General features: G+C 41.5%; 3 protein-coding genes across 8 annotated transcripts; 2 read left to right on the forward strand and 1 right to left on the reverse strand.

Annotated features, from left to right (window-relative positions):
* The first annotated feature begins 28 nt into the window (after nt 1–28).
* Nucleotides 29–8,698, forward strand: LOC121577069 (L-lactate dehydrogenase B-A chain). 3 transcript variants are annotated; one of them, XM_041890819.2, is made up of 8 exons: nt 29–89; nt 3,421–3,557; nt 5,076–5,193; nt 5,441–5,614; nt 6,075–6,248; nt 6,972–7,089; nt 7,745–7,868; nt 8,099–8,698. In XM_041890819.2, the coding sequence occupies exons 2-8, from the start codon at nt 3,429–3,431 to the stop codon at nt 8,264–8,266; spliced, it is 1,005 nt and encodes a 334-aa protein (XP_041746753.1). In that variant the 5' UTR covers nt 29–89; nt 3,421–3,428; the 3' UTR covers nt 8,267–8,698. The 3 variants fall into 3 exon arrangements, with proteins under 3 accessions (XP_041746753.1, XP_041746754.1, XP_041746752.1); XM_041890820.2 differs by lacking the exon at nt 29–89 and adding an exon at nt 2,507–2,829; XM_041890818.2 differs by lacking the exon at nt 29–89 and adding an exon at nt 2,508–2,825.
* Nucleotides 8,699–9,198: 500 nt separating this feature from the next.
* LOC121577072 (vesicle transport protein GOT1B) lies at nt 9,199–19,442 on the reverse strand. Of its 3 annotated transcripts, XM_045223581.1 has the most exons (9): nt 19,295–19,442; nt 18,893–18,984; nt 15,751–15,929; nt 15,362–15,443; nt 11,757–15,066; nt 11,335–11,412; nt 11,175–11,220; nt 10,599–10,658; nt 9,199–10,535 (listed from the first exon to the last, which is right to left on the reverse strand). In XM_045223581.1, the coding sequence occupies exons 1-5, from the start codon at nt 19,317–19,319 to the stop codon at nt 15,028–15,030; spliced, it is 417 nt and encodes a 138-aa protein (XP_045079516.1). In that variant the 5' UTR covers nt 19,320–19,442; the 3' UTR covers nt 9,199–10,535; nt 10,599–10,658; nt 11,175–11,220; nt 11,335–11,412; nt 11,757–15,027. The 3 variants fall into 3 exon arrangements, with proteins under 3 accessions (XP_045079516.1, XP_041746757.1, XP_045079515.1); XM_041890823.2 differs by having other exon boundaries at nt 9,199–10,460; nt 11,335–15,066; XM_045223580.1 differs by having other exon boundaries at nt 11,335–15,066.
* Nucleotides 19,443–19,686: 244 nt separating this feature from the next.
* On the forward strand, nt 19,687–25,268 carry LOC121577071 (UDP-xylose and UDP-N-acetylglucosamine transporter-like). 2 transcript variants are annotated; one of them, XM_041890821.2, is made up of 10 exons: nt 19,687–19,925; nt 20,151–20,264; nt 20,886–20,988; nt 21,125–21,174; nt 21,461–21,542; nt 21,885–21,945; nt 22,584–22,693; nt 22,999–23,074; nt 23,411–23,486; nt 24,082–25,268. In XM_041890821.2, exons 1-10 carry the CDS (start codon nt 19,786–19,788, stop codon nt 24,329–24,331), a joined length of 1,062 nt encoding a protein of 353 aa, XP_041746755.1. In that variant the 5' UTR covers nt 19,687–19,785; the 3' UTR covers nt 24,332–25,268. The 2 variants fall into 2 exon arrangements, with proteins under 2 accessions (XP_041746755.1, XP_041746756.1); XM_041890822.2 differs by having other exon boundaries at nt 19,835–19,994.
* Nucleotides 25,269–27,165: the final 1,897 nt, after the last annotated feature.

The raw sequence follows: 27,165 nt of genomic DNA on the forward strand, positions 1-27,165 counted from the left end.
GTTTAGGGCTTAGAGTTGATTACCTGCACTCAGGAGGCAGCAGGCAGGCAAGGAGAGAGGACTAGGAGACAGAAGACGACAAGCCAAGGGTAAGACTTACTGTAAATATACTTTAATTTGGATTTTGGGACAAGTGAAAGGGCAGTGGTGAGAGGGTCCAATACCAATAACCAGTGTCTGATTTGAGGGGTCAAGTGTGTGAAGCATGCACTATTAACCCTATGATGATGGTGTGCAATACCCAGCTGTACATAGGCTACCTGAGCCTATATGATGTACTTCTGCAATTTCAATCAGCCTATTGACCCTGGATATTTAGGCTATTCGTTGATTAATCGTGGTATCCTGATTTAGGCCACGTGATGTCATTGATTGCCAAGAAAAAAGCTAATACAGAATGACTGGTAAAAAGCAAGAGGAACATATATATTTTGAAGAACACAGTACAAAGGGCCATTGACCATGATATTTACATTTTACATTTTAGTCATTTAGCAGACGCTCTTATCCAGAGCGACTTACAGTTAGTGAGTGCTTATATTTTCATACTGGCCCCCCGTGGGAAACGAACCCACAACCCTGGCATTGCAATGCCCTACCAACTGAGCGACTATGTGAGGTGCAACTTAAGGCTACTTAATTGCAGTGGTGGAAAAAGTACCCAATTGTCATACTTGAGTAAAAGTAATTTACCTTAATAGAAAATGACTCAAGTAAAAGTTAAATTCACCCAGTAAAATACTACTTGAGTAAAACTCAAAGTATTTGGTTTTAAATATACTTAAGTATCAAAAGTAAATGTAATTGCTAAAATATACTTAAGTATTGAAAGTAAGTATAAATCATTTAAAATTCCCTATGTTAAGCAAACCAGACAGCACAATTTTTTCTTGTTTATTTATTTATTTACGGATAGCCAGGGGCACACTCCAACACTCAGACATAATTTACAAACGAAGCATTTCTGTTTAGTGAGTCCGCCAGACCAGAGGCAGTAGGGATGACCAGGGATGTTCTCTTGATAAGTGCATGAATTTGACCATTTTCCTGACCTGATAGCCATTCAAAATGTAACAAGGACTTTTGGTTGTCAGGTCAAATGTATGGAGTAAAAGGTACATCATTTTCTTTAGGAATGGAGTGAAGTAAAGGTTGTCAAATATAAATAGTAAAGTACAGATACCCCAAAAAACTACTTAAGTAGTACTTTAAAGTATTTTTACTTAAGTACTTTACACCACTGCTTAATTGTCGCATCCATCTCACTTTGGCGACAACGTCCTCTTTAAATCCAGCCTGGGACGAGGCGGTCACGCACTGACATGAGTAACCAGAATCGCCCACGGTACATTCTCTCCTCTGAGACAGGGCAATTTTTATCAGGGAAAAGGGATGTGTGTACTGAAGATGTTTTCCTTCAAATTATTTTTGAATGTCATGTTATGGAGGATTAGTGTATTGTGTGCTTTATGCAATCGTAGTGATTATTAATAGGCTACGGCCTATTTATTATAGGCTCAGATTAAATCGGCTGAGATGTTGAAATATTTGTATTAGGCCTAAGTAAATAAAAGACTCTTAAGGTTGATTTATACACTAAAACAAGGAAGTTTATGATTAAAATATCTACTCCTATTCGCGCCTCGTCCTCATTACGTTTTTCTTAAAGTTATGCGTCTCTTCCAACTTAACCCCTTAAATTATCTCAGATGTCTACCCTCGGCCATATTGTCTATTTAGCAGACTGAGCGATGATGGAATAACTGTCTGACTGTCTTGCTAAAGTGGGACTGTTTTGAAGTTGAATGCGTTGGCGCGGTGCCATGCCCAAGAGATTATGGTTTGCGCTGTTGCGCAAATTATAACGGTGGTCGTCCCATTTCATTCATCTGACAATTGTATTGGCCTGCCTAGTATCATCTTTACACAGACAATTATTATATTTGTTTTTCTAATAATCCAAAATATTATAATGAAAACAATGCATTGTTCATGGCCTACATGGATGACCTTGCCAAAACAGATAAGGATCAAGCGCATTATCCGCTCAATGTATTTATGCATGCCGTGACTGGAGCACGATGTCATGTCATTCAACATTCAGATTGACAATTTTGCGGCACTACCCTGTACTTTATTCTTTCCACCTTGACTTCACCATTATGGGCATTTGGGGAATAAAACTGTATTTCAACCATTGACCCATAATGTCTTTGCATGACTTCCAAGATAAATTACTCATAACTCATTGGCCACATTGCTGCAGCTATCATCCAGAGAAAGAAATATGTTGGTAATACTGCCTAGGAATACCCTCTTTATAACAGATTATAAACACATTTATAATCCCTTATGAGCTATGCATATATCCCAGTTTGTTTAGCACTGCCCATATACTGGATACACAGTCTAGATAGTCATCCGGGGAGCAGGACAAGTGCACCAGATGGAGCCTGTGCCATACAGGATTACAGGATAACTCCTTTAACAGTCTGGAGTCAAGTTTGGCATCCGATTAGTAGATCGTTCATCCGGCCGTTGGAGCACAGGAGGAAGAGCAGCAGCAGACTAGAGCTCTGTGCTGTCACTGTGGCACTTTTTGTAGTGCACCCTCGTTTTAAACCTGCGTCACATGCACTGACTGTAGTGCTGCAGCTCACCTATCGGATTCCTCCCTCCTGCCCTGCCCTGATTTGGATACAGGATACAGCCATTGTGTGAGGTGTTGTGGATGCAGGGGGAACGCACCGTAGCTCTCGTCTAGTCTGACATGTTGGTTACATGGTGGTATTTATACCTCGCAGCTCGGAGCATCGTCAAAAAAAGCAAGTATTTGTTGTTTTCTTATATCTGGGGAAGTTCAGGGTGTCCTCCTAGTATCGGCTCTGCTCGGTTATAAGGGTTGGGGCTCAGATGTTGATGTGTGTGTAAGAAACAGGTGTAGGTGGTAACAGGTGAAAGTCACACAGGACTACGAGCTGTAGAATCAAATGTCTAAAACCTTAATCTGTAATCTCCGTGCAGTGCTGCCAGCCTGCCGTTTTAAAGCCACGCAGGCTGTTTTTTATGAATGCATTACTTATTTTGTGAAACCTAAATTCACCCTACCTGGGTCGACCAACGAGTTTTGCCAGCTTGGTTGATAGTGTTTATAATATATGTCATTTATCCAAAGCGACTTACATTCATGCTTGCACACATACATTTTTTTTTTACGCATGGTTGGTCCCAGGAATCGAACCCACTATCCTGGCGTTGCAAGAGTCATGATCTACCAACTGAGCTACAGAGGAAAAGGAAAGGGAACAGAGGACCATTGTTGTATGTCTTTGGACATGTGAAATACCTCCTTTGTTTCTCTCCCCCTCTCTGTTTCTCTTGCCCTCTCTTGCTCTCTCTCCCCCCTTTCTCTCTTCATAGCATTGAACATGGCCTCTATCCTTCAGAAGCTCATCACTCCTCTGTTCAGTGGGACCCCTGAGCCCCCCAGGAACAAGGTGACAGTGGTGGGGGTCGGCCAGGTGGGCATGGCCTGTGCTGTCAGTATCCTGCTCAGGGTAAGACAAGACCTGCTGTGTTTATACTCCTGTCAGATTACTACCCCAACCTTACCCCGTACAGTATTATAGTGTTTAGTCTACTGCACTGACACTGGATTACTCTTTGCCCTGAGACATGGCTGTAGACTCCTTAGATTCCATAGGAGTCTACTGTCATGTCTCAGGGCAAGCTTACGCTCTGCCTGCTGATCTTCTCTCAGTATTACATCCATTCCCTCTTTAATACAGTGCTATTATAATGTTCAATACTTTATTATTGCTATACTATAAAACATAGGTTTTTAGACATGCACATGCAGAATACAGTGCCTTGAAAATGTATTCATCCCCCTTGACGTTTTTCCTATTTTGTTGCATTACAACCTGTAATTTAAATGGATTTTTATTTGCATTTCATGTAATGGACATATACAAAATAGTCCAAATTGGTGAAGTGGAATGAAAAAAATAACTTGTTTCAAGAAATTCAAAATAATAAATAACGTGCATATGTATTCACCCCCTTTGCTATGAAGCCCCTAAATAAGATCTGGTGCAACCAATTACCTTCAAAAGTCACAGAATTAGTTAAATAAAGTCCACCTGTGTGCAATCTAAGTGTTACATGATCTGTCACATGATCTCAGTATATATACACCTGTTTTGAAAGGCCCCAGAGTCTGCAATCACCCCGAGAACACCATCCCCACAGTGAAGCATGGTGGTGGCAGCATCATGCTGTGGGGATGTTTTTCATCGGCAGGGACTGGGAAACTGGTCAGAATTGAAGGAATGATGGATGGCGCTAAATACAGGGAAATTCTTGAGGGAAACCTGTTTCAGTCTTCCAGAGATTTGAGACTGGGACGGAGGTTCACCTTCCAGCAGGACAATGACCCTAAGCATACTGCTAAAGCAACACTCGAGTGGTTAAGGGGAAGCATTTAAATGTCTTGGAATGGCCTAGTCAAAGCCCAGACCTCAATCCAATTGAGAATCTGTGGTGTGACTTAAAGATGGCTGTACACCAGCGGAACCCATCCAACTTGAAGGAGCTGGAGCAGTTTTGCCTAGAAGAATGGGCAAAAATCCCAGTGGCTAGATGTGCCAAGCTTATAGAGACATACCTCAAGAGACTTGCAGCTGTAATTGCTGCAAAAGGTAGCTCTACAAAGTATTGACTTTGGGGGGGGGTGAATAGTTATGCACACTCAAGTTCTCTGTTAGTTTGTCTTAATTCTTGTTTGTTTCACAAAAAAAAATATTTTGCATCTTGAAAGTGGTAGGCATGTTGTGTAAATCAAATTATACAAACCCCCCAAAAATCCATTTTAATTCCAGGTAGTAAGGCAACAAAATAGGAAAAATGCCAAGGGGGGGTGAATACTTTCGCAAGCCACTGTATGTGTAATTGACAATATAATTTCTTAGACTGATTGCTTACCTGTTGTATTGCGGTACAACTGCACAGTCATTGTACATTCGTCACATCTTAACCCCAGCACCCCGTCCCCGTCTCTCGCTCTCTCTCTTCAGGAGCTGGCTGATGAGCTGGCCTTGGTGGACGTGATGGAGGATAAGTTGAAGGGAGAGATGATGGATCTGCAGCATGGCAGCCTCTTCCTCAAAACACCCAAGATAGTCGCCAGCAAAGGTGAGTGTGTAGCAATTAGGCACCAGGTAACCAGAGAACCAAGATGGACACCATCTGCGTGTCAAATGTCTGTGTGTTATATTAGGTACTCTCACTGAGGGGGGAAGGGTGTGAAATGGAGATGGAAAAGGGTGAAAGGGAAATGTATGAATGCATTATTCTATTAATGATATGACAAGTTATTGAAAAAATACTAAACACAAATTATATACAGTACTCTCACTGATTGATATTCTCCCACGGCCAGACTACTCTGTGACGGCGAATTCTCGTATCGTCGTGGTAACAGCGGGCGTTCGTCAGCAGGAGGGAGAGAGCAGGTTGAACCTGGTTCAGAGGAACGTCAACATCTTCAAACACATCATCCCTCAGATCATTAAATACTCCCCCAAGTGCATCATCATCGTGGTCTCCAACCCAGGTACACTCACACATTCATACTGTACATACCAGTGGAAGCTGGTGGGAGGAGCTATAGGAGGATGGGCTCATTGTAATGGCTGGAATGGAATTAATGGAACGGTATCAAACGTATAGAAACCATGTTTGACTCCATTCCATTAATTCCATTCCAGCCATTACAATGAGCCCGTCCTCCTATAGCTCCTCCCACCAGCCTCCACTGGTACATACACACTTAAATCAACACACAGCAAGTACACTCTCACACACAGACACCATAGGCTCAGAGCCATTTATTTAGATATAAATATATGGCTCTGCATACACTCACACCAACATATAGTACCCACACACACATCCCAGCTACACTCACATAGACACACACTAACACAGATACAAACTCACACACCAGATACAGAAGTGTTCATCCAATGACTTGTTATGGAAGTCTAACCCCAGAAATCTCTCCCTGGCTGTAGTTGATGTGCTGACCTACGTGACCTGGAAGTTGAGCGGCCTGCCCAAGCACCGTGTCATCGGCAGTGGCACCAACCTGGACTCTGCCCGTTTCCGTTACCTGATGGCTGACAAACTGGGCATCCATGCTACCAGCTTCAACGGATGGATCCTGGGAGAACATGGAGACACCAGTGGTGAGTGTGTGTGTGCGTATGTATGTACGTACGTACGTATATACAGTATGTGTTTATGGTTAATAATTAGGACTAATTAAAGAATACACACTCAGGAAGTCTGAAAACATGTGTTTTCCATTCAAATGTGCTATTGAATTCATAGACTATAAGTAGCAGTGACCCCATTCTTGAGGGTCACTGTGATAAAGGTGAGGGACAGAGATCTGTTCATCTTGGCTGTCTGGGGCCCTACAGGTCAAATGCAGCTGTTTTTATCCCAATATCAAATCATTTCTGGGTAACAATTAAGTACCTTACTGTAATTGTTTTCAATTAAAATGGTCAAAAATAAACAAAAATAGCTTCTTAGCAAAGACCCATTTTAAGGCAATAATTTTGCTAGGACTGTCTGGGAGTGGTCTGAGTGGGGAGGGGAAAACTAGCTGTTATGGGCAGAGGTTTGGAACTCTCTTTCTTATTGGTCTATTAACTAATTTACCGCCTGATGTCACTAGGCAGGCCAAAACTCCCTCCCACCAAAACAGGCAGACATTTCAGGCGGTCTTTTCAAACATCTCTTACACTAAAAGGGCATTATCATCATTTTTACAATTTCACAGTATTATTACAACCTCAGTGTTGAAATACATATAAAACACAGGAAAATCAAGTTTTTTGACTGTACTGGGCCTTTAAGGAGATAACAGGTAATGAGGTTAAGTGTGTGTGTGTGTGTTCCAGTCCCTGTGTGGAGCGGCGCTAACGTAGCAGGTGTCAACCTGCAGACACTGAACCCTGACATCGGTACTGATGCTGACCAGGAGAACTGGAAGGAGACGCACAAACAGGTGGTTGACAGGTAACTATTAACGCTATTACGTTTGTTGTATACACTCTTAGAAAAAAAGGTGTTATCTAGAACCTAAAAGGGTTCTTCGGCTGTCCCCATAGGACAAATCAAATGTATTTATAAAGCCCTTTTCACATCAGCAGATGTCACAAAGTGCTTATACAGAAACCCAGCCTAAAACCCCAGACAGCAAGCAATGCAGATGTAGAAGCATGGTGGCTAGGAAAAACTCCCTAGAAAAGCAGGAACCTAGGAAGAAACTTAGAGAGGAACCAGGATCTGAGGGGTGGCCAGTCCTCTTCTGGCAGTGCCGGGTGGAGATTATAAGGGTACATGGCCATTAAGGCAGATTGTTCTTCAAGATGTTCAAACATTCATAGATGACCAGCAGGGTCAAATAATAAGTTATCCTATGGTGACAGCCGAAGAACACTTTTGGAACCCTTTTTTCTAAGAGTGTATTTGAGTCATTCTAATACCTGTAGTTTGGCTCTCTCACTGTAATAGAGTCCTGGATATATTGAGCTCAAGGGCACAACGGCAGTCTGCTCACTTCCACAGTATTTTTCCCGGTCAGCCCTGGGATTCGAACTGGCAACCCTCTGGTTACTGGCCCGCTTCTCAAACGGCTACTAAAATTAAAAATGATAACTGTGTGTTCCAGTGCCTATGAAGTGATCAAGCTGAAGGGCTACACTAACTGGGCCATCGGCCTTAGTGTAGCTGACCTCACTGAGAGCCTCATCAGGAACATGAACAGGATCCACCCTGTCTCCACAATGGTGAAGGTGAGAGACACACACTCGATACACGTATGCACGCACACGCACTCACACGTATGCACACACACTTGGCCTTGTGCCTTCTCACACCACTGGAGGTGTGCGGTTATTCCCTGACAACACACAGTCTGTCGTAAATGCTTACCCAACAGATATGTAACCGATAAACAAACAGGCATGTAGACATATACACAGCTATGCACAAAACTAAAGGAGATGATGCTGTTGCTCGACAGGGCATGTACGGGATCGATGACGAGGTTTACCTGAGCCTGCCGTGCGTGCTGAACGCTGGGGGCGTGGCCAGCGTGGTCAACATGACCCTGACGGACGACGAGATCGGCCAATTAAAACAGAGCGCTGACACACTGTGGGACATCCAGAAGGACCTGACTGATGTGTAGCAACTAACAGAACACCAAGGGGCGCCACACTCCACTCAACCAACCGGGGTGTGTCCCAATAATATCTCCTTTCTCCTCTAGTGTGCATTAGTTCGCTACTTCCCACAAATCTAAAATCAAGTGCACACTTTGGGAGCAAGAAGAGATAATTGGGACGTAGCCCCAACTCTCCTTATCACCTATTACACAACATATGCCACTTAGCAGACAGACGCTTTTATCCAAAGTGACTTACAGTACAGTGATTGCATATAGTTCTAATATGTGTATTTGATCCATGCGGGAATTGAACCCACAACTTTTGCATTGCTAGCCTCGCTCTGAAAGAGCAACTGCCCCTTAGAAAAACGTATAATTTAGAAAACAGCCTATGTGGCATCGATATGAGTCAGAATTGACGACAAAGAGTAAATAGGATAATTTTGGTCATAAAGTCAGTCTTGTCCAAAATTGAGTTTTGTGAGACTTGTGGTCGTGACTGCATCACAACGTAAATGAAAGTTGGGTTTGTTTCAATCCTGCCCACAGCTGGCAGTACACAATTAATCATCAATTCGGAGTGCAGCTGCACATGACCCAATCTTAATGCCAGTGGTAAATTTGGGTTTACTTTGGGTATCGATATTGGGCTAGTTAGGGACCATCAGTAAATTACACAATGTACATGGGACAAAATGTTAAGATTCCAATCGCTAAAAATGTCAATGACTTAAAAACCTCAAACCAACTATAAATTGTCGAAATTCATATATAAATATTGAAAGCATTTAATGAGAAAACTAAAAGGTGATGAACGTGAAAATATTGTCTCATTTACATTGTCATTTGTTGACAGTCCCTAACTATCCCCAGATATAGGCTATCCAAAGTAAAACCAACTTTGCCACAGTTGCACACCAGCTGGTTGAAGCTAATTGGCTAAATAATTTGGCTAACTCTTTCCACCTGCAAACACACACAACACACCCACATCAAACCACACCCGAAACCAACTCAAGTTTGAATTGAGACAAATGGTTAAAAAATGACACAGCTTCCAAAAATACACTTTCACAATGTCACTGCTGTTATCTTACACACTTGTAATCTTCTTAGCTTTCCTGGCATCTGGGTGTTTGTTCTCATGGTCCAGAGCATTAGGTGTCAGGGTTACTTTGCACATGGCTGCTTAACTGGAAAAGGGGCAGATTCAAGCGTCTTTGTTTCCATGAAAAGCGCTATATAAAAACCACGAAAAGTGCTAGGCTGTATAAAAAACCATGTATCATTCAGATGTGGGATCAACAAATGCTTCAGTTATTTTTCCCTAGTCAAAGTGAAGGATTATTTAAGGGTTGTTAATCATGTTTGATGTGTAAAATAATAATAAAAAAATATTATTTATTGGTGTTGGAATGAATGAAGTCTTCTCTCAATTCTTTGTTTTAAAATGATTGAAACCATTATTAATCAACAATCATTTATTTGGTTCAGATTTAGAAGCATCATTGTTTGTCGCATAATGTATCTGTATTTTCATGATAATTTAATGCATGCATGTACAAACACATAATATACTATTTACAGCAACTTTAGTTTTTTTCCCCCATTCATGCTCAGATTGAGCTCTAGGGTGTCAAACATTGCAGGATGTCCTGGAGTGTCACAGTACTGTCCTAACAACACACATTATGGCGCGTGCCCTCAGTCTGACCAGTAGAAACGTGTCTGTCATGTCATCCCACATCAGTGTGATGGGGCAACCTCTGTGAGGAGAATGTAAACATGGCCATCGTGTAACCATGGTGACGTGGGTCTGAATGGTGTTCAGAGTGGTGTTACTGCTGTTAATTATGGTGGCGTGACTGTCCGGTGTCAGAGTTACTTTATGTAGCCTGGGGACAGGCGTAGATGTTTTTTTCTAATCACCTCTGAGTTGATTGAGGGGAAACCCCTTTAAAATGAGTCCAGTGGCAATACAATTGGACATCATATCAAATATTTATATATTATATTATTACATAATTTCTTAATAAATGACGTTTGCTGCAAGTTATGGAATAATATAATTTTATTCAATGAGCTCAAAAATAACAAATTGGTATTAGATGCATCAACAGAACATACAGAACATATAAAGATGCTCATCGTTCAACATAGTTGGTTTTCCACATTGGTTGGTCTTGAAAATATGTATCATCTGAGTTTTCCCTGGCTGGAAAGAAAACAAATGTATGACTGAGAAGAGCTGATGCAACCAGACACCAATCTGTGTTTTCACTGCGGGTCACTGAAGAGACACAACACACATAAAGGAAGCTACAACCGAGAGAGAACCATGCTCATTGCTCACCTAAATGTAAAGAGTCCCCTTCTTTTCTTCCCTCTGATATGAAACGATAGTGTCCTCGCTCTGTAACAAATTTGGACTGTCTTATTAAATATTTTGCTAAACTTTTCATTCAACTGGTGGGCCACTCCTTACACATACAGTTATCCAAATCCCTTTCATTTCTATAACTTTGGCAACAATAATGTAATTACATGTAAGTAGCCTTGCACGAACGAGCCGGAACGGCTCATATCTCCTGTTTCTGTAGCACGATGCAACTTGACGTACAAGTACACACCCTGAACAGGACGCTAGTCTATCGCAGAGCCTAACCCCCAATCTTTCTCATTAATGCTGAGTGCCAAGCAGAGAGGCATTGGGTCCCATTTTTACAGTCTTTGGTATGACTCGGCAAAGGGATCGAACTCCCAACCTTCCAAACTCAGGGCGGACACTCTAACCACAAGTTCACTACATACTAATTAAAAACATTCACATATGAAACAAATGCATACATAATTGTATTGCCTAACGATAAGGGCAACCGTAGACATTACACAATCACTTTATGCATGAAAAGGGAAAGATCTTTCTTACGCGCGCCTTTTAAGTACAGCATCGCCTGAGGAATCCAGTTTCTCCGCTGAAACCAAGTACAGACAATACATGTGTTATTGTAACTTATATTCAATGCTCTTTCAATCAACCAAAATTCTAGTACTGAGCGGTCTGTAGCCTGTGCGTAAAATGTGGTTACCTGTGGCGCGCTCCAAGAATGAGACACCATTGTCACCAAGAGTAGCGCGAGTGTGAGAGTCGTTGAGGTCTGAAAACTCTGTAACAAGAAAATGTCGTTGTCTTTATATCATGAAGTATTTTATGAGGAAACGTTTTTGTAGGCTACTGTAAACTGGATTGGTTGAACATTGTTACACAAGAGAACCTCCCCGAAACGTCTTTTTATATATTTATCAGCACCCTGACAAACCAATATGTACGTAAAAGAGTACATGTCCCCACAAAACGATAATTGAATAATCATACCATTGTTACTCTTTCAACCACCAGTTATTAATGAAAATAACATTCAATAATGTATTGTTAAGCCTAGAAGAGTTATCCGATACAGTATATCAAAGCACATCATTATCGCTATATTTAGCCAAATATTTTACTTACTTTCATTTCTATAAGATGTCTTTCTTCAGTTGCTCTCTATTAGAATATGGTATTTGCATCTACAACAAGTCGTTGGCTTCTTATTAACTGTCCCTGGTCCCCATTAGTCATGAACTGGGTACTATATGGGGACATATTCCTTCGCACCTCGTGCGTAAATACGTAAGCCACCGTGGGCTAACTGCGAGGTGCTGTTCAAACTGTCATCACTCTTGAGATAGAAAGTTAATCCACGGGATCGAAATATCTGATTCAGAGTTAAAAGTTTGCAAATAATAGTTCTTTTTTTCGGACCAACTCTTCCATGCATCTTGGACACTATCACATCAATGCCGTTATGGAAAGACACTAAGATGTGATATTTCGACCTCTCTGAACACAGGATTTTCATTACATAGAAAACATAGAGCATGTTACGAATTCCCTGACAGTTGGTGACTTATCAGCCTCACAACCCTGAGCTGCCCACTCCACTCCACATTCCCCACAACCAGAGCCTTATTTAGGGGGTACCATAAACCTGCCTTGCAAACTCTCTCTAGCTCCGTTTATACCTGGTGCTAACATGGGTCCTTTGTCCTGATCTTGTCTACATTCTGATTGTGGCCACATTTCCAGAAATATGTCTACGCATCGTATTAAAATGTGTCTGTTATCAGTCCACTGTGTCTGCATTGTGACCAGATATCCTGGTCCCTTCCTTTATGCAAATGATGGTGTGCATGCCCAAAGTGAGTTGTGTGACATGTATATATTGTTCTTAATCGTTGGTTGTTGCATTATGTATGTTGCCTCTATATAGCTTGTACCCTGTAAACGTTCAGGGATTATATGCTATTTATACAGTCTTATTTTGGTTACTGCTCGTGATATATGTACAGTATATTCATTGCCTTTAATTTCCTTCTACAGAACCACTAACTTCCCATTTACATCTTCGTCAATGTGTATAAATGAAGTTCCCTGTGTGTGTCAACTATGTCAGCAAATACGTAGCGCCGGGTCGCTCTCTTTCACAGCATGTATAACCTGTGTTCACTGGATTACACCGTGTGCTCTTCCTAATGATCACGGGTGTATTCTAACCACTCTAGGCTCTGGTGCATGAGACCACAAAATGTGACACTTCCCACACGCTCGAGGTGTGAATGCCTGTTATTTGACCCCGAAGACATCGTTAGTTTGACGAGGGAGACACGTTTCCGTTTGAGAATGCGTGGACCCAAGGGCGGTTGATCAATGTTTTGAGTTTTTCCTGCTTCTTCTCCATAATTACTTCCTATTCATATTTTCTCAGAATGAATACATTGTTATTATTATACATTGGCATTGAGGCAGGTGGATGAGTAATGTTTTCACAAGTTGTCTGCGTTCAATTTGCAAATCTTGACATTTCCTTGAATGTCCTATTTCAAACTACAGGTAACTGCCAAAATAAAGGAAACACCAACATCACGTGTCATAATAGGGCATTGGGCCGCCAGAACAGCTTCAATACTTCAACAGCTCCTTGGCATAGATTTAACCTTACGTAGCCAGGCGAAAAAAACCACCTGAAACTAAATCGCCCACATTCTGGTCTTGACGAGAATTTTTAATAAAAAACGTTTCGGGGAGGTTCTCTTGTGTACCAATGTTCAACCAATCCAGTAAATGTGAAGGAGTTAAGATGGAGTGTCGGCTTGTTAACGTCCAAAAGCGGAAGTCACATCACTGGCTTGCTCCCCCATTTCCCCTGAAAACCGGAGGCTAGCACTGAAGTGTCTGGAACTCTATTGGAGAGATGCGACACCATTCTTCCACAATACATTCCATAATTTTGTGTTTTATTGATGGTGGGGAAAACGGTCTCAGGCGCCGCTCCGGAATCTCCTATAAGTGTTCAATTGGGTTGAGATTTGGTGACTGACACATACACACACATACACACCCTTTAATCCCCCTATGCTCCTTTGAGACCCCTCTTTCAAAAGTCACAGATATTTTCTTCAAGTCATGGTATCCAAAATAATGGGCAACTGGGTTTTTTTTTTTTTATACATGACCGTAAGCATGATGGGATGTTAATTGCTTAATTAACTTAGCAACCACACCTGTGTGGAAGCACCTGCTTTCACTATACTTTGTATTCCTAATTTACTCAAGCGTTTCCTTTATTTTGGCAGTTACCTGTCCATCACTAGTTTTAAAAGCAGCATTGCCTGATCTTTTAATCTACATTAGTCTTCTGAATTTCATGTGTTAAAACAAATTTGCCTGACAAACATTTTATTTATTTATTTTAAAAACACACCATTTTAAGTATGTATTTACAAAAGACACATTGAGTAAAACATCTCTCTGACAAGCCTCTTAATACATTAAGTAGAAAGTGACTCGTAAAGCCCAGCTGCTGTGAAGCCAGCAGTATCTGGGCTGTAGAGACACATCTGTAGCACTGGATGCATTCGTTTTAGCATCCAGATTTTCACTTTAGGAAGGAATAGTTTAAAATGTGTAAATTCAACTCACCCGGTGTCCTGGACGAGCTTAAATGAATGTACCCATTTGTGACCCATTGTGCGCACAGGGCTATTCATCTTCAACAGCTTAGTTTGACCATCCATAGGCAGGTGTGTATTTAGTGATGCAAAACTTTCTGAACATTGCAGATAGAAATTGATTAAATAGAGCTGACATAATTCCCTATCTGACAGAATCATATCTGTTCTACACAATACATTTCTATCTGAACATTCTGTAACGCTACATCCTCCTGAACAGAAACTCTTCATCATCAAGGTAACCAAAACACTCTTCTCTGTGACTGTACAGACAACATTCCAGAACAACATTCTAGAAGAAAGGCTGCTGTAACAGATTCCAGACTCCTCCTCCATAACAATGCCCAATACAGTGGTTGGTCCAGTCACATGTCAATCATCTTCATAATCAGTCGATCAGGAACGGGCAGTGACACAAAAAAGGGCCCAATTCACCTATTGGGCATTGAAATAAAGTAGTCCCTTAGTAACAATGTCCATCAATGGCAACCAGGTTATGAGACCGTTTCCGTCAAAGCAAACTTTACGATGCCAGTCGTATTCATAAACCTGCCCAAAGGAACATTATTTTCCTTTGAACAGAAAGAGGTTTCTGATTCATAGCTTTGACCTTTAACATGGGGGTAGTCTTGTCCAATAGTTGACCAGCAGAGAATAAAGTCACTAATATAAACTATTATAAATAGAGTAAAGCAATTTCATATCCTCCAATCCAAAGATGTTCACTGTTATACCATGTTGTTGCTCTCGCCGACTTTGTCCACCAACTGAAAAAGAGATACAAGTTTATTATCAGTAAACCACAATCTATCATTTAAGAGCGGTTTGCCGGACACAGATTAAGCCTAGTCCTGGACTAAAAAGCAAACTCAATTAAGAATCTTAATTGAAAGTGTTTTTGTTGTTGTCCAGGTCTAGGCTTAATTTGTGTCTGGGAAAACTGGCCTCTAGAGACGAAGGGCAATGGTGCAAGGCGCAAAGAGCCGGAAACAGCTGACTTTGGCAAGTCTATGAACTTTGCCACGTTACACATGGCAAATAAACTTGAAACTTGATACTTACTCCACTAATCCCTGGGAGGTTCAGTATGGACCCGAGGACAGGCAACCTCCTGATGAAGCCTACTGCCACTGGGAAGAAGCCCCTGGAAAAGAGAAGAGAGTGGAACAGAGAGGTGAGAGACTAAGGAGGACCGGCAATAGACTGACATTTGGGGTGAATCTCAAAAGTAATTTCCTTGATTTTTCAAATCCTGTCCCCTCACCTACTTCACAAAATGTTAGAGGGAAGCGAGGAGAGCACTGGAGAAGAAGATCTGAAGTTCCTTCTCCAATGTTCTCCTTGCTTCTCTGTGAGGTTTTGAGAATGGAGGCGAGGAGAGAGGAAGCAGGGAATCGAGGGAAAAAACGTCGGCAAATATTTTAACCAACTGTCATTTCAGGCCAACTGACCTGAATAAGAGGAAGAAGCCATAGATCTCCAGCACCACTCCAATGATAGGCCAGCCAATCAGAACCACGAGCACGCCCCCCAGGAAGAAACTGGTGGCTTTAAATTTATGTCTCTGGAAGAAGAATTTGAAGGTACGCTCCAAGCCGATGACAAAGGATAGGCCTGCTACAAACAATATCTGACACACAAACACAGGGGTGAGAAATAAACAGAGGATTTTAGGAATCCCATGACAGTATGCTGCATCGCTAGCCTGGCGGCAGCCAAATTGGTTTAGCTACAGTTCACCGTCATTTCACTTCTACAACAGTGAAACGTAGTAGTGAAAGCATTTTGGTTGCAAGGCTAGTGCAGTACAGTATGTCTTTTGACTTCATTTAGCTATGTAATCTACTGGAGGACACATACCAAAAACACCAGCTAGACACAGTGGTCTGATCAGAGACACTGCTAGTACTAGTACTGTAGATTAGGAGGCAGTGCAATACAACAGAGAATCATCATAGGCCTCCACAACCAGGGCCTACAATTAACAGATTTTGTCATTGGCGGGTAGAATGTCTAATTCCCCAGCCATGTTGGCAGGTGGTCACACTCAGGGATCTATAGTGTGAGGATTTCAAAAGAAGAGTCAAAAGTCAAGTATGAGCACATGCGAGTTGTGTCTTATACTATTGCAAAAGAAATGCTGCAGTAGCTGTTTTCAAAGTATTTCTGCCATTTTGTTTTAATATCTGGTAATCACACAAAAAAACTCACCTCGCACAGCAACACTGCCTGGCTGGGGGGCCGTGCGCACTAAGTGAAGTGCTGAAAGATTTGTTTTTAGAAGAAATGTGCACAGGCATAAAATTGGCCTAATTTACTCAAAAGCCTACTAAAGTGAGACTTTGTCTTCGTGTTTATTGGCTATTTACATTATTTTGTTCACATGCTAGGTTTTTTAACGCTTGAGTTTGCTTCTAGTGCTAGCGAAGAAGAAAAGTCCTCGGCTACTAGTCAGATTCTCTGGAAACGCTCTTTTCACGCCACTTTGATACCGAAGTGACTCTTTCGTAGCAGATTAGGAGAATTTACGTAGCAGGTTAGGATAATTAACATAGCAAGTTAGGAGACTGAGGTTAAGGTTAAGGAAAATGCTCTCCTAACCCGCTATGAAAATCACTTTGTATCAAAGTGGCATGAAAAGAGTGGGCTCATTTGAGTGGTAAGGCGAAAGCAACCCACTGCAAACGAAAGTCGAGGAGTGAAGTCAGGGGAGGTGCATCTGCAACAGCCAAAAGTCAGACACTAATGTGGTTTTCAACATGGCTGCTATTGTTTATCAAAGTCTGTCTGTATAAATGTCAAAATAAACTTTTCTATACCCCCATATCACACACTCACAAACTGTATACAACAATTCATTGGTTAGAGAGAGGTCTCAAATATCACTTTCATTTGTATCCCCTGTAGCTTTAAAATATGGCAAAATTGGTTCCTGTTTCAGTCATATATTTGGCCACACTTGCATGAGTCAAATAAAAACACCCTAATGATTGGTTGGCAAATAGTGCCCCCCACAATGCAGGTGATAGCTGCTGCATGGTGCAGTTGGTAAGAAGCAACTGCAGCGACTTCATCAAAAACTGCATGACCTTTCATCACATGATTTTTGTAAAGTTGATGATGTTGACATGAAGTCGCAAGCCCGACAATTTTTATAACCATAATGCAACACACTTTGAAAGGCAGTGACCAACGATGGTCAATTACTTGACAAAAGTGATACGCTTGAACTTGCCCTGTCCCTCAGATTCTCACAGGCACTGCACATGTGATGACTGGAGTGGCCCCATTACCACAGTAACCTTAAAGGGGCAGCTGAACATTTCTCTCATCTGTGATATTTTGGTTAAAAGACTCAGGTCACAAAATATTTTAATTACATTGAGAAATATACCACATTACTTCTTACTAGTAATAGATTTCTTGTTTTACAAACATTACTATACATGCTCATCCGTTTCATTTTGTGTGTGTGTGTGTTAATAGGGCTGTGACGATACCATCGCAATATTCTTTCCATGGCAAAAATGAAAACACAAAGCAGAGCAATCTCTTTCTGTATGTAAAATATTGTGTACTATAGCTTGGAAAATAAATACACGTGACTCGGGATGACAACATAATGATGTTTGTTTCCAACAAGATGTGAAATCTGCTTCGTGTTTTGTTTCCTTGCCACTTCATACTAACGAGTATCGCGATACTGGTATCGTCCCAGCCCTAGTAAAATATATCATCTACCTGCTACAGTGGCTGGTAGATAAAAAAGGTTCGTTTTAGGCCCTGTCCACAACTCTAGCTAAAAGGGTTTTTCCAGAGAGTAAGTCTGCGTTTAAGGAAGCGGCACCACCGTTGAAACATCATTTTTGGTAGTGAGTGGAAACGCCAAGTGGATCCTTCACATTTATATGTCCAGTGAAATATCGTGGTCCTCTGTAGCTCAGCTGGTAGAGCACGGCGCTTGTAACGCCAAGGTAGTGGGTTCGATCCCCGGGACCACCCATACACAAAAATGTATGCACGCATGACTGTAAGTCGCTTTGGATAAAAGCGTCTGCTAAATGGCATATTATTATTATATTATATTATTATATCTGTCTCATTGTTCTGTGTCAGAACTATTGAGGGATCCTAACATGGGAAAGCTGAACTTAATTCAAATCCTCCGCGATATCGCGACGCAAGTGACCAATCGAAGCTCACCATAGCTTCCAACCCCTACTGGATTGGCTGACAATGGCTGTTGATATTTAGCATTATCTAGCATGCTTGTTGGCACCCACATGAGGGCGAGGCTAGCGTGCCTAGATTAGTTCCCCTTATAGTGTAAACGCCAGTCCCGTAGAGCATTGCAACGCCAGGGTTGTGGTGGGTTCGATTCCCACGGGGGACCAGCATGGAAGAAAAAAAAAAAGTATGTGTGCATTCACTACTGTAAATCGCTCTGGATAAGGGCGTCTGCTAAATTAGTAAAATGTAAAAGGCCGGAAAGGGGTATGTTACATTTGGGATCATTCTTGTAAAGAAAGGAGATACACGTAGCGGGGCATCTATGGCATACATCACAACATTATGATTATGTAGTAGGCTCACATTTCCAATGGCAAGAAGAGCTTTGTCAAAAAACAGGATCATCCCGAAGAGGAGGAAGAACACGCCAAAGCCTGTCAACCCCATCCCGATTTCTGTGGAGCCAAAAGAGAAGTCAATAGATTAAAGTCAAACTAGCTACATTGTTTCCATTGACACCTAAAGCATCCATCCATATACTCTTGTCTGCACATCCGTTACTTTATTAGCAGGAGTAGGTAAGTAACTAGCTATCTACCATGATATGACTAGCAGTGAAATAAGTTAATAATAGGTCGTTTATAAAATAGGGCGATGGGCCCAACTGGTCCCATTCATTCAATCCTGGCTAGCTTGAAGGATTGCTCACAAAGAGAAGATACAACAACGCTTTAAACATGTCATTTTAAAATTAAAAGCTCTTACTCTGTGAATCCGTTAGAGATATCATTTTGTCGGAAGTGTAGCGATTGGCAAATCACTTGTCCTCATTCAATAATCGTTAGATAGCGGTAGTTTGTTGATAGCCGAGAAAAAGCTGGCGCCACGTCTTCTTCCGTAACCACGCACGCTCAAATGAGAGGTTCGCGGGAATCAGTTCTGCGTGGTGTTGCATAGAGATTTTGTTTGAATAAAATAAGTAAAGATATTGTGGGATGTGTATTGCTATTTGTGAACAGAGATCTGTATATAATCCTTCACCCCAACAAAATTCTGCCAGGACTCACTGAAATTGTGATTTATTTTAACGTTACATCGCCATCTTTATGGGAAATGTGGTTCTCTGCTTGAAAAGTAAAACTACTACAACATCCATGCGTACGCAATCCGGAAGAGTGCAGCCGGAGACGTGTTCAAGGAAATAGTCGATTCGGTTTTTATATATAATTAGAGCAGAAAACCTCAGTGTTTACACAATGTCCTCGTTAGGAATACTCGTAGGTTATTTTCTGCCATATTTTTCCCCAATAACTACAAACATTAATAACATTTTTGCAGTACTTCTTGTTTTTGTTGGGTGCTGCAGCAATGTTGTGTTTCTGGAAATGCTTGTAAGGTCAGTGATCAACTCTGAACTCCTCAACAACAACTATTGACAACTAGGCTACTAGCTTGGTTGAATGAGGTTAGCTACATCTTTAGAATATTTATGCATGCTTTGTTTATATATGCCTAACTAAGATGCTGTAATGCTTAACATACAATAATCTATTATTTAGGCTAGCATATTTCCTAATAATTAATGCTATTCATGCACTTTTATATATTTTCCTACTCCCAGAGAGTTCCCAGGATGTGGCAACATTGTGACCTTCGCTCAATTTGCCTTCATTGCATTAGAGGGGTTCATCTTCGAGACGAACTTTGGAAGAAAGAAACCAGCCATCCCTATGAGGTAGGTAGCATAATGCAGTGCTTCCCAAACTGTTGGGGGTGTATAATCACTTCCTCTTGTCATGCTAGTCATTGCATACCTTGGAGAATTATTTATAACTTGTCAGAAATGGCCAGGTCAACTAGTCCATGGCAGCTAACGTTTTTTTATTTAGGTTTTTTAGTTCATACATATTGTTGTAATTTTTTAGTGACTGAAATATCACATGAATACACAATAGACATGGAAAAATGTATAGAATTGCACGTAAATTTGCTTTAAAACTGCACAATGTTCTTTGCACCCCATGACAAAATGTGTAGAATTGCAGGAAATAAGCGTTAAACCTGCACAATTCTCTCCACCAACAAGAGGGGTATGAACAGTTTGTGTCATGAACCGTGCTTGTGCCTATATAAATAGATGTGGCGCAGGGGGGCACAGGAGGTTCCCCAGCGCTGTAAAGATGGCCCCGAGTGAAAAAGTTTGGGAACCCCTTGCCTAATGTATGAGAATGTAGCTACAGTGATGGAATTATTGAGCTGTCTGTCTGTCCTCTCGCCTGTCCGTCTGTCTCCCAGTCCTGTCAGGGATGAGAAGCACAGTTTTCATTCAACCTTTGTGTTTATTTCTTCTTCATAGCAACTATGTAATCATGGTGACCATGTTCTTCACAGTCAGTGTGATCAACAACTATGCTCTCAACTTCAATATCGCTATGCCTCTACACATGATCTTCAGATCTGTAAGTCTACTGTTATATATGCTCATATGGCTTTAACTCTCACCATCTGATGCTTGTAGTATCATTAATTACCAACATCTAATAATATCCCTTCTTGGTTGACTTAATGCCTTGTGTTGTACTTATATCTTCACAGGGATCGCTAATAGCTAATATGATCCTGGGTATAATCATTCTGAAGAAAAGGTATCCCCCTCATCATTTCTTTGTAAGACTTGGCAGTCTTACAAACCCTTACCATTGTTAACATGTTACAGTTAATCTAGAGATGTTACTAATTAGTTAGCCAAATTAATAGGATACTTTTGCCTCTCTGCAGCATGAGCTATAGCATCAAAGGAATGTATTGCTGCTTTTGTCACTATTTTGCATGATCATGATGACTGCTGCTGAAATGCCTAAAATGTCTGGCCTGGTCTGATTATCCAAAACATGAGGTTCTGAAACTATGTACTGCATATTTTCCCTGCAGGTATTCAATGAGTAAATATCTCTCCATAGCGATGGTGTCTCTGGGCATCTTCATATGCACCATCATGTCCGCCAAACAAGTGGTGAGCTCTTCATAACATTAACATGTTTCTGTTCAACCACACACTTTGTTTCCATATAATGTGCACTGTGGGTTGCAGCTTCAATGTCTAGTAGCTGAGTTTTCACACACATTTGTTACACAGTTATTACAATCTGTTACATACACAGTTATTACAATCTGTTACATACACAGTTATTACAATCTGTTACATACACAGTTATTAGAATATGTTACATACACAGTAGTCAGTACATATTTGTTCATATTGTACAGAGAGATCTTTAACTGACTACACAACACAGTAAGATTTTGTGCTGTTACATTTTCTGCTATTTAGTGACCTCTGTTTTCCACTTTTCAGAATGTAGGTACTGAGGGCTCAGAGGATCAAGGTGTATATGCCTTCCTGCACTGGCTGATGGGTAAGTCTTCCATGGACTGTTACTGTTAGGTGTGTATATAGGCATGAGACATGGAGTCTTCTCAGCCAGAAGTCTTTGTTCCAGAATGACTTGCATTTTTGATAATAAGATCTTTACCTTGCCTCGACTAGTTGGGACTACCTTTATCTGAGAACTGGACACTGATTGTTACTGTTGTTTACAAATGGTGGACAATGGTTTGAGATTAAAGAGCACACAACTCTGACTATCACACAAACCCTGCATTCATACTTATAGGAAATTACTCGATGTGACTTACAAGTCCTTAGTGCATAATCTATTCCATTCCCATTTTAACCTGATAATACAAGCTTATGGCACGGACACACCGGTAGGATTGTAGAGCGTCAGCTGGCCGAGAGTACTTAGCACCTCTGAACAGAGTGCTGGCAGTAATTTGCAAACCGATTCTACATGTAGAAATGGGCGAAAATGACGGCAGTCAGCAAGCGAACGAATGGTAAACGAACGGCCCCCTACTGGACAGACCGACAATCGGTCTGCTGAGTTTTCTCCTTAAACAAAACAACAAAACTCTCTCTCTCCCTGTATGGTTACAGTATCCGTTTCTCAACCATGATACAACTCATTTTCTGGGTTTGTTGTTGTTTTTCTAGGTATCGCCATGTTGACCTTTGCACTGCTCATGTCTGCGAGAATGGGCATTTTCCAGGAGACCCTGTACAAGCAGTATGGTAAACACTCAAAAGAGGCTCTCTTCTATAATGTAAGTGTCAACCCCAAACTCCTGTATGCATTCCAAACCTGCCAGATGTTGTATACTTGAAAGGCAAAGTAACTAACAAAAGCCATTGTAATTTATCCCCTGGCAATGGAGAGATTAAGCTTAGCTTTTCTCACCAAACATAATGCTCCACCCTACAATTGTTGATCTATATTTGGTGCAAACCAAGTGTCTGCATTTTCAGTGTTGTGTGCACTGTGCATTGATAACAGGGTGTTTATATGAATACTTTACTCTATGTATGTATCGTCTCTGCAGTTCTAATATGTTTGTCATTGCTCTCTCAGCACTGCTTGCCTTTGCCTGGGTTCCTGCTTCTGTCCTCAGACATCTACAACCACGGTGTCCTCTTCAGTCAAAGCAGTGAGTTAAATACAGTCTAAGTTTTGTATGAAAACATGTCAAAGTATCCTCCTCATTGAGTAGAGTTCCCAGGTTTTTCAGAAATCCCAGTTGGAGGATTGATGGGAAAGGGCTTCACTAACCTCAATAATTTAAAGTTATGTCTGTTGGTTTCTTTGCTTAGCCTGGTTACAGATCTGTTTGTGCTGTCTTGACAATGACCATAGGAGTTGGCAAGACAGCACAAACGGATCTGGGACCAGGCTAGTCTTTGCTCATGTTATGAATGTTATGTTGAATTCACATTGTCACATTGTCCAGAGTTGGGCTGTAGCCTAAATGACATTTGTCTTCCAGCTCCTGTAGAGATTCCTGTGATTGGCCAGGCTGTGCCGGTGTTGTGGCTGTACCTACTGCTGAACGTCATCACACAGTATCCTTTACAATACTTTCACAGTGAATACTGTATTTGTGTGTAGTCACTATAATAACTGGTTTTATTGTCACATACACGGGATAGGTGCAGTGAAATGTGTTGTTTTACAGTGTCAGCCATAGTAGTACGACACCTCTGGAGCAAAGTAGGGTTAATTGCCTTGCTTAAGGGCACATCAACAGATTTTTCACCTTGTCGGCTCAGGTATTCGAACCAGCCGCCATGTTTAGGATTGGTAGTTGTCGATAGTTGTGCTGTAGCCTAAATTCGATTTTTCTTTCAGCTCCTGTAAATCTCACATTCTCAGTAAACACTGTATGTGTAGTCACTGCACATAAATGGGTACGTGACTACACATACATCCCATTGGAAACTAATTAGACTAACCAGATCAGTACAAAAACAGTTTGTATACAGCTGCAAACAGACAACACACTGTTACTGACGTGTCTGTACACTAGAAGACGATGCACATTCACCTTACAAATTGCAATGCAAACACACTCTCTCTCTCACTCACGCACACACATTTTAGACCCGTTTTTTATTAAACACATACCATCATCCTCTACCAGACCTTCACCCTCCTCAGATATGTGTGCATCCGCGGTGTCTTCATCCTGACCACGGAGTGTGCCTCTCTCACCGTAACCCTGGTGGTGACTCTGAGGAAGTTCATCAGCCTCATCATCTCCATCCTCTACTTCAAGAACCCCTTCACCGCCTGGCACTGGGTGGGCACTGGAGTCGTCTTCCTGGGCACCCTGATCTACACGGAGGTCTGGACTAACATCTGCGCGGCACTGAGAGGAAGAGACGAGCTGAAGGAGAAAACTACGTAGGAATACACTGTAAAGACGGCGGAGTGATACGCAGCACTTTGGTCAATTCCTCGCATCCTCTCTCTTTGCCTCCTTCTCAAAACGAATTGGAGAAGATGGTCCGAGGGAGGGGGGGGGGGGGGACCTGAGAACTTCTCCAATATGGTTGAGAAGGAGTAGAAGAAAGAGGATGCAGGGAATCACGGAAAGACTAATTGAGATAGAGCCAACCGTCACACTGTTGTGTGTGTGTATACGGGACTACATTTGTTGTGGGTGTGATTGCACACTCTGGAGCCTGTTTTCCCCCCTCGCTCTCTGCTCCAGTTGCAGAAGGACCAGGTTGGTTTTTAATAGAATAATTTAAGTTTTTCCTATTGTTTTCGTTGCTTGAACAATTACTTTAGAAAATATGTCTTCCCACTAGGTTTCTCACTTAACCCATTTTAAGGGTATAACCTAGACAAAACCTACATTGTTGACTGAATAAGTCAAGGCAAGCTTTTTGCAAAACTGATTGTATGGAGATACCCTACTATTTTGTTTGTTTGGTGAGCTGTATTTATTTAGGTGTTATGCTAAGTATGAGTTTTGCTGAGCTGAGAGTGAATAGTAGTGTCTGTCAACATGTCATTTAACACCAGAATAACGATTATACCAGTATACGGACAAAACATATTACTGTACTCTGATTAGCATCATTTTGAAATACTAAATGACAAGAACTGAGTTCACCACCTCGTCATGATATTAGTGAAACACAAAAGTGAAAAGTATTATGTATTCTGAATATGATACTTGCTCAGATTTTATTGTAGGAATATTTCCTCAGGAGGATATTTGTCCTTTCAAAATAGTACTTGGCAGGTCCAGTAACTTTGTCATGAAACCCACCAAAACCTACACTCCAGAATCACTGCACCATTCATTCTCAACCTACTGAAATAAAAATGTAAAGATCTACCCTATACATTTGCATTGTATTGCATAATATGTTTCAAGCAGACCACCATAGTCCCTGTGCCCAAGAAAGAGAAGGTAACCTGCCTAAATGACTACCACCCTGTAACACTCATGTCGGTAGCCATGAAGTGCTTTGAAAGGCTGGTCATGGCTCAAATCAAATGAAATGTTATTTGCCACATGCGCCGAATACAACAGGTGTAGACCTTACAGTGAAATGCTTACTTACAAGCCCTTAACCAACAATGCAGTTTTAAGAAAAATATGTGTTAAGTAAAAAAAATCGAGCAGCAGTAAAATAAAATAACAGTAGGGGGTACCAGTACAGAGTCAATGTGTGGGGGCACAGATTAGTCGAGGTAATTGAGGTAATATGTACATGTGGGTAGCGTTAAAGTGACTATGCATAGATAATAAACAGAGAGTAGCAGCAGCGTAAAAGAGGGGGGACAATGCAAATAGTCTGGGTAGCCATTTGATTAGCTGTTCAGGAGTCTTATGGCTTGGGAGTAGAAGCTGTTAAGAAGCCTTTTGGACCTAGACTTGGCGCTCCGGTACCGCTTGCCGTGCGGTAGCAGAGAGAACAGTCTATGACCATTTTTAGGGCCTTCCTCTGACACCGCCTGGTATAGAGGTCCTGGATGGCAGGAAGCTTGGCCCCAGGGATGTACTGGGCCGTATGCACTACCCTCTGTAGTGCCTTGCAGTCGGATGCCGAGCATTGACCATACCAGGCAGTGATGCAACCATTCAGGATGCTCTCGATGGTGCAGCTGTAGAACCTTTTGAGGATCTGAGGACCCATGCCAAATCTTTTCAGTCTCCTGAGGGGGAATAGGCTTTGTCGTGCCCTCTTCGGACTGTCTTGGTGTGTTTGGACCATGATAGTTTGTTGGTGATGTAGACATCAAGGAACTTGAAGCTCTCAACCTGTTCCACTACAGCCCCGTCGATGAGAATGAGGGTGTGCTCATTCCTCTTTTTTTCCATGTAGTTCACAATCATCTCCTTTGTCTTGATCACGTTGAGGGAGAGGTTGTTATCCTGGCACCACACGGTTTTGTTTTTAAACGGAAGTCGTAGTTCAGTCGTGTCTCTTCCAAAAAAAGAAGCGGCTGGAAGAAGTTGGAAGGAACACTGCGGACTTCACTCCGCTTTAGAGCATGGAAGAATCGATAATTGATAGATGTGCAGCTTGTGCCAAACACTTAACAGATTATTCAGATTGGAATGGCAACGCGTGGAAACCATACCATTAAAATGAACTACAACTTCTGTTGACGAGCGTTTGGAGTAAGCGGTTTCTGTTACAAAACGTTTTAGAACAGACGAAACGTTTTGCAACAGAATCAGCGTAATGAATACACCCCAGGTACTTGCGGTTGTGTTTGGATGCGAGCTGTGACTGGGCCGTGTGGTCTCGGTTCAAAGACCAACGTTTTGGTGCAAGAATCTTCATAAAACCTGGTACAGATTTCTTGGTATCATTTTACGAACTCTGTACTGCAAGCATGGGGAGCAACAAGAGCAGCCACGTCTCGTTTGAAGACGAAGGTGACCAGGTTAATTTTGTGAAGGGCATTAGGGTGAGTGAGCACGAGATACAGCTTGATTATCTACATGAAACTGAAACATTGTATCACTGAAATGATACGGTTATATTGCAGTTGTTTTTGTCGATATTTATGCAAAAATACTGAAACGCATCGAATTCTGCCAGGTCAGTACTTAAAAAAAAAAACATATTGCACAACGGTCTAGTCCCTACCCCATTGAAGTTTACATTTAAAATGGTAGGTAAGGGTATGATAGGGTTTAGGGTATGGACTTCCCAAGGAATCCGGATAGCCCTAACCATTGCACAACCATTTGAAAACAATATGCTGCTAAGC

The sequence above is a fragment of the Coregonus clupeaformis genome, chromosome 11 (assembly GCF_020615455.1).
Source record: "Coregonus clupeaformis isolate EN_2021a chromosome 11, ASM2061545v1, whole genome shotgun sequence".
Taxonomy (NCBI): domain Eukaryota; kingdom Metazoa; phylum Chordata; class Actinopteri; order Salmoniformes; family Salmonidae; genus Coregonus; species Coregonus clupeaformis.

Coding starts and splice junctions, on each gene's coding strand:
- LOC121577071 (XM_041890821.2), top strand. CDS start 19,786: ATGTCCTCGTTAGGAATACTCGTAGGTTATTTTCTGCCATATTTTTCC. Junction 20,989..21,124: donor TACACATGATCTTCAGATCT/GTAAGTCTACTG, acceptor ATATCTTCACAG/GGATCGCTAATAGCTAATAT. Junction 21,946..22,583: donor CTTCCTGCACTGGCTGATGG/GTAAGTCTTCCA, acceptor TTGTTTTTCTAG/GTATCGCCATGTTGACCTTT.
- LOC121577072 (XM_045223581.1), bottom strand. CDS start 19,319: ATGATATCTCTAACGGATTCACAGA. Junction 15,930..18,892: donor CTCTTCTTGCCATTGGAAAT/GTGAGCCTACTA, acceptor TTTGTGTGTCAG/ATATTGTTTGTAGCAGGCCT. Junction 15,067..15,361: donor ACCTCCCAGGGATTAGTGGA/GTAAGTATCAAG, acceptor TCTCTTTTTCAG/TTGGTGGACAAAGTCGGCGA.
- LOC121577069 (XM_041890818.2), top strand. CDS start 2,771: ATGTTGGTTACATGGTGGTATTTATACCTCGCAGCTCGGAGCATCGTC. Junction 2,826..3,420: donor TCGGAGCATCGTCAAAAAAA/GCAAGTATTTGT, acceptor CTCTCTTCATAG/CATTGAACATGGCCTCTATC. Junction 6,249..6,971: donor AGAACATGGAGACACCAGTG/GTGAGTGTGTGT, acceptor TGTGTGTTCCAG/TCCCTGTGTGGAGCGGCGCT.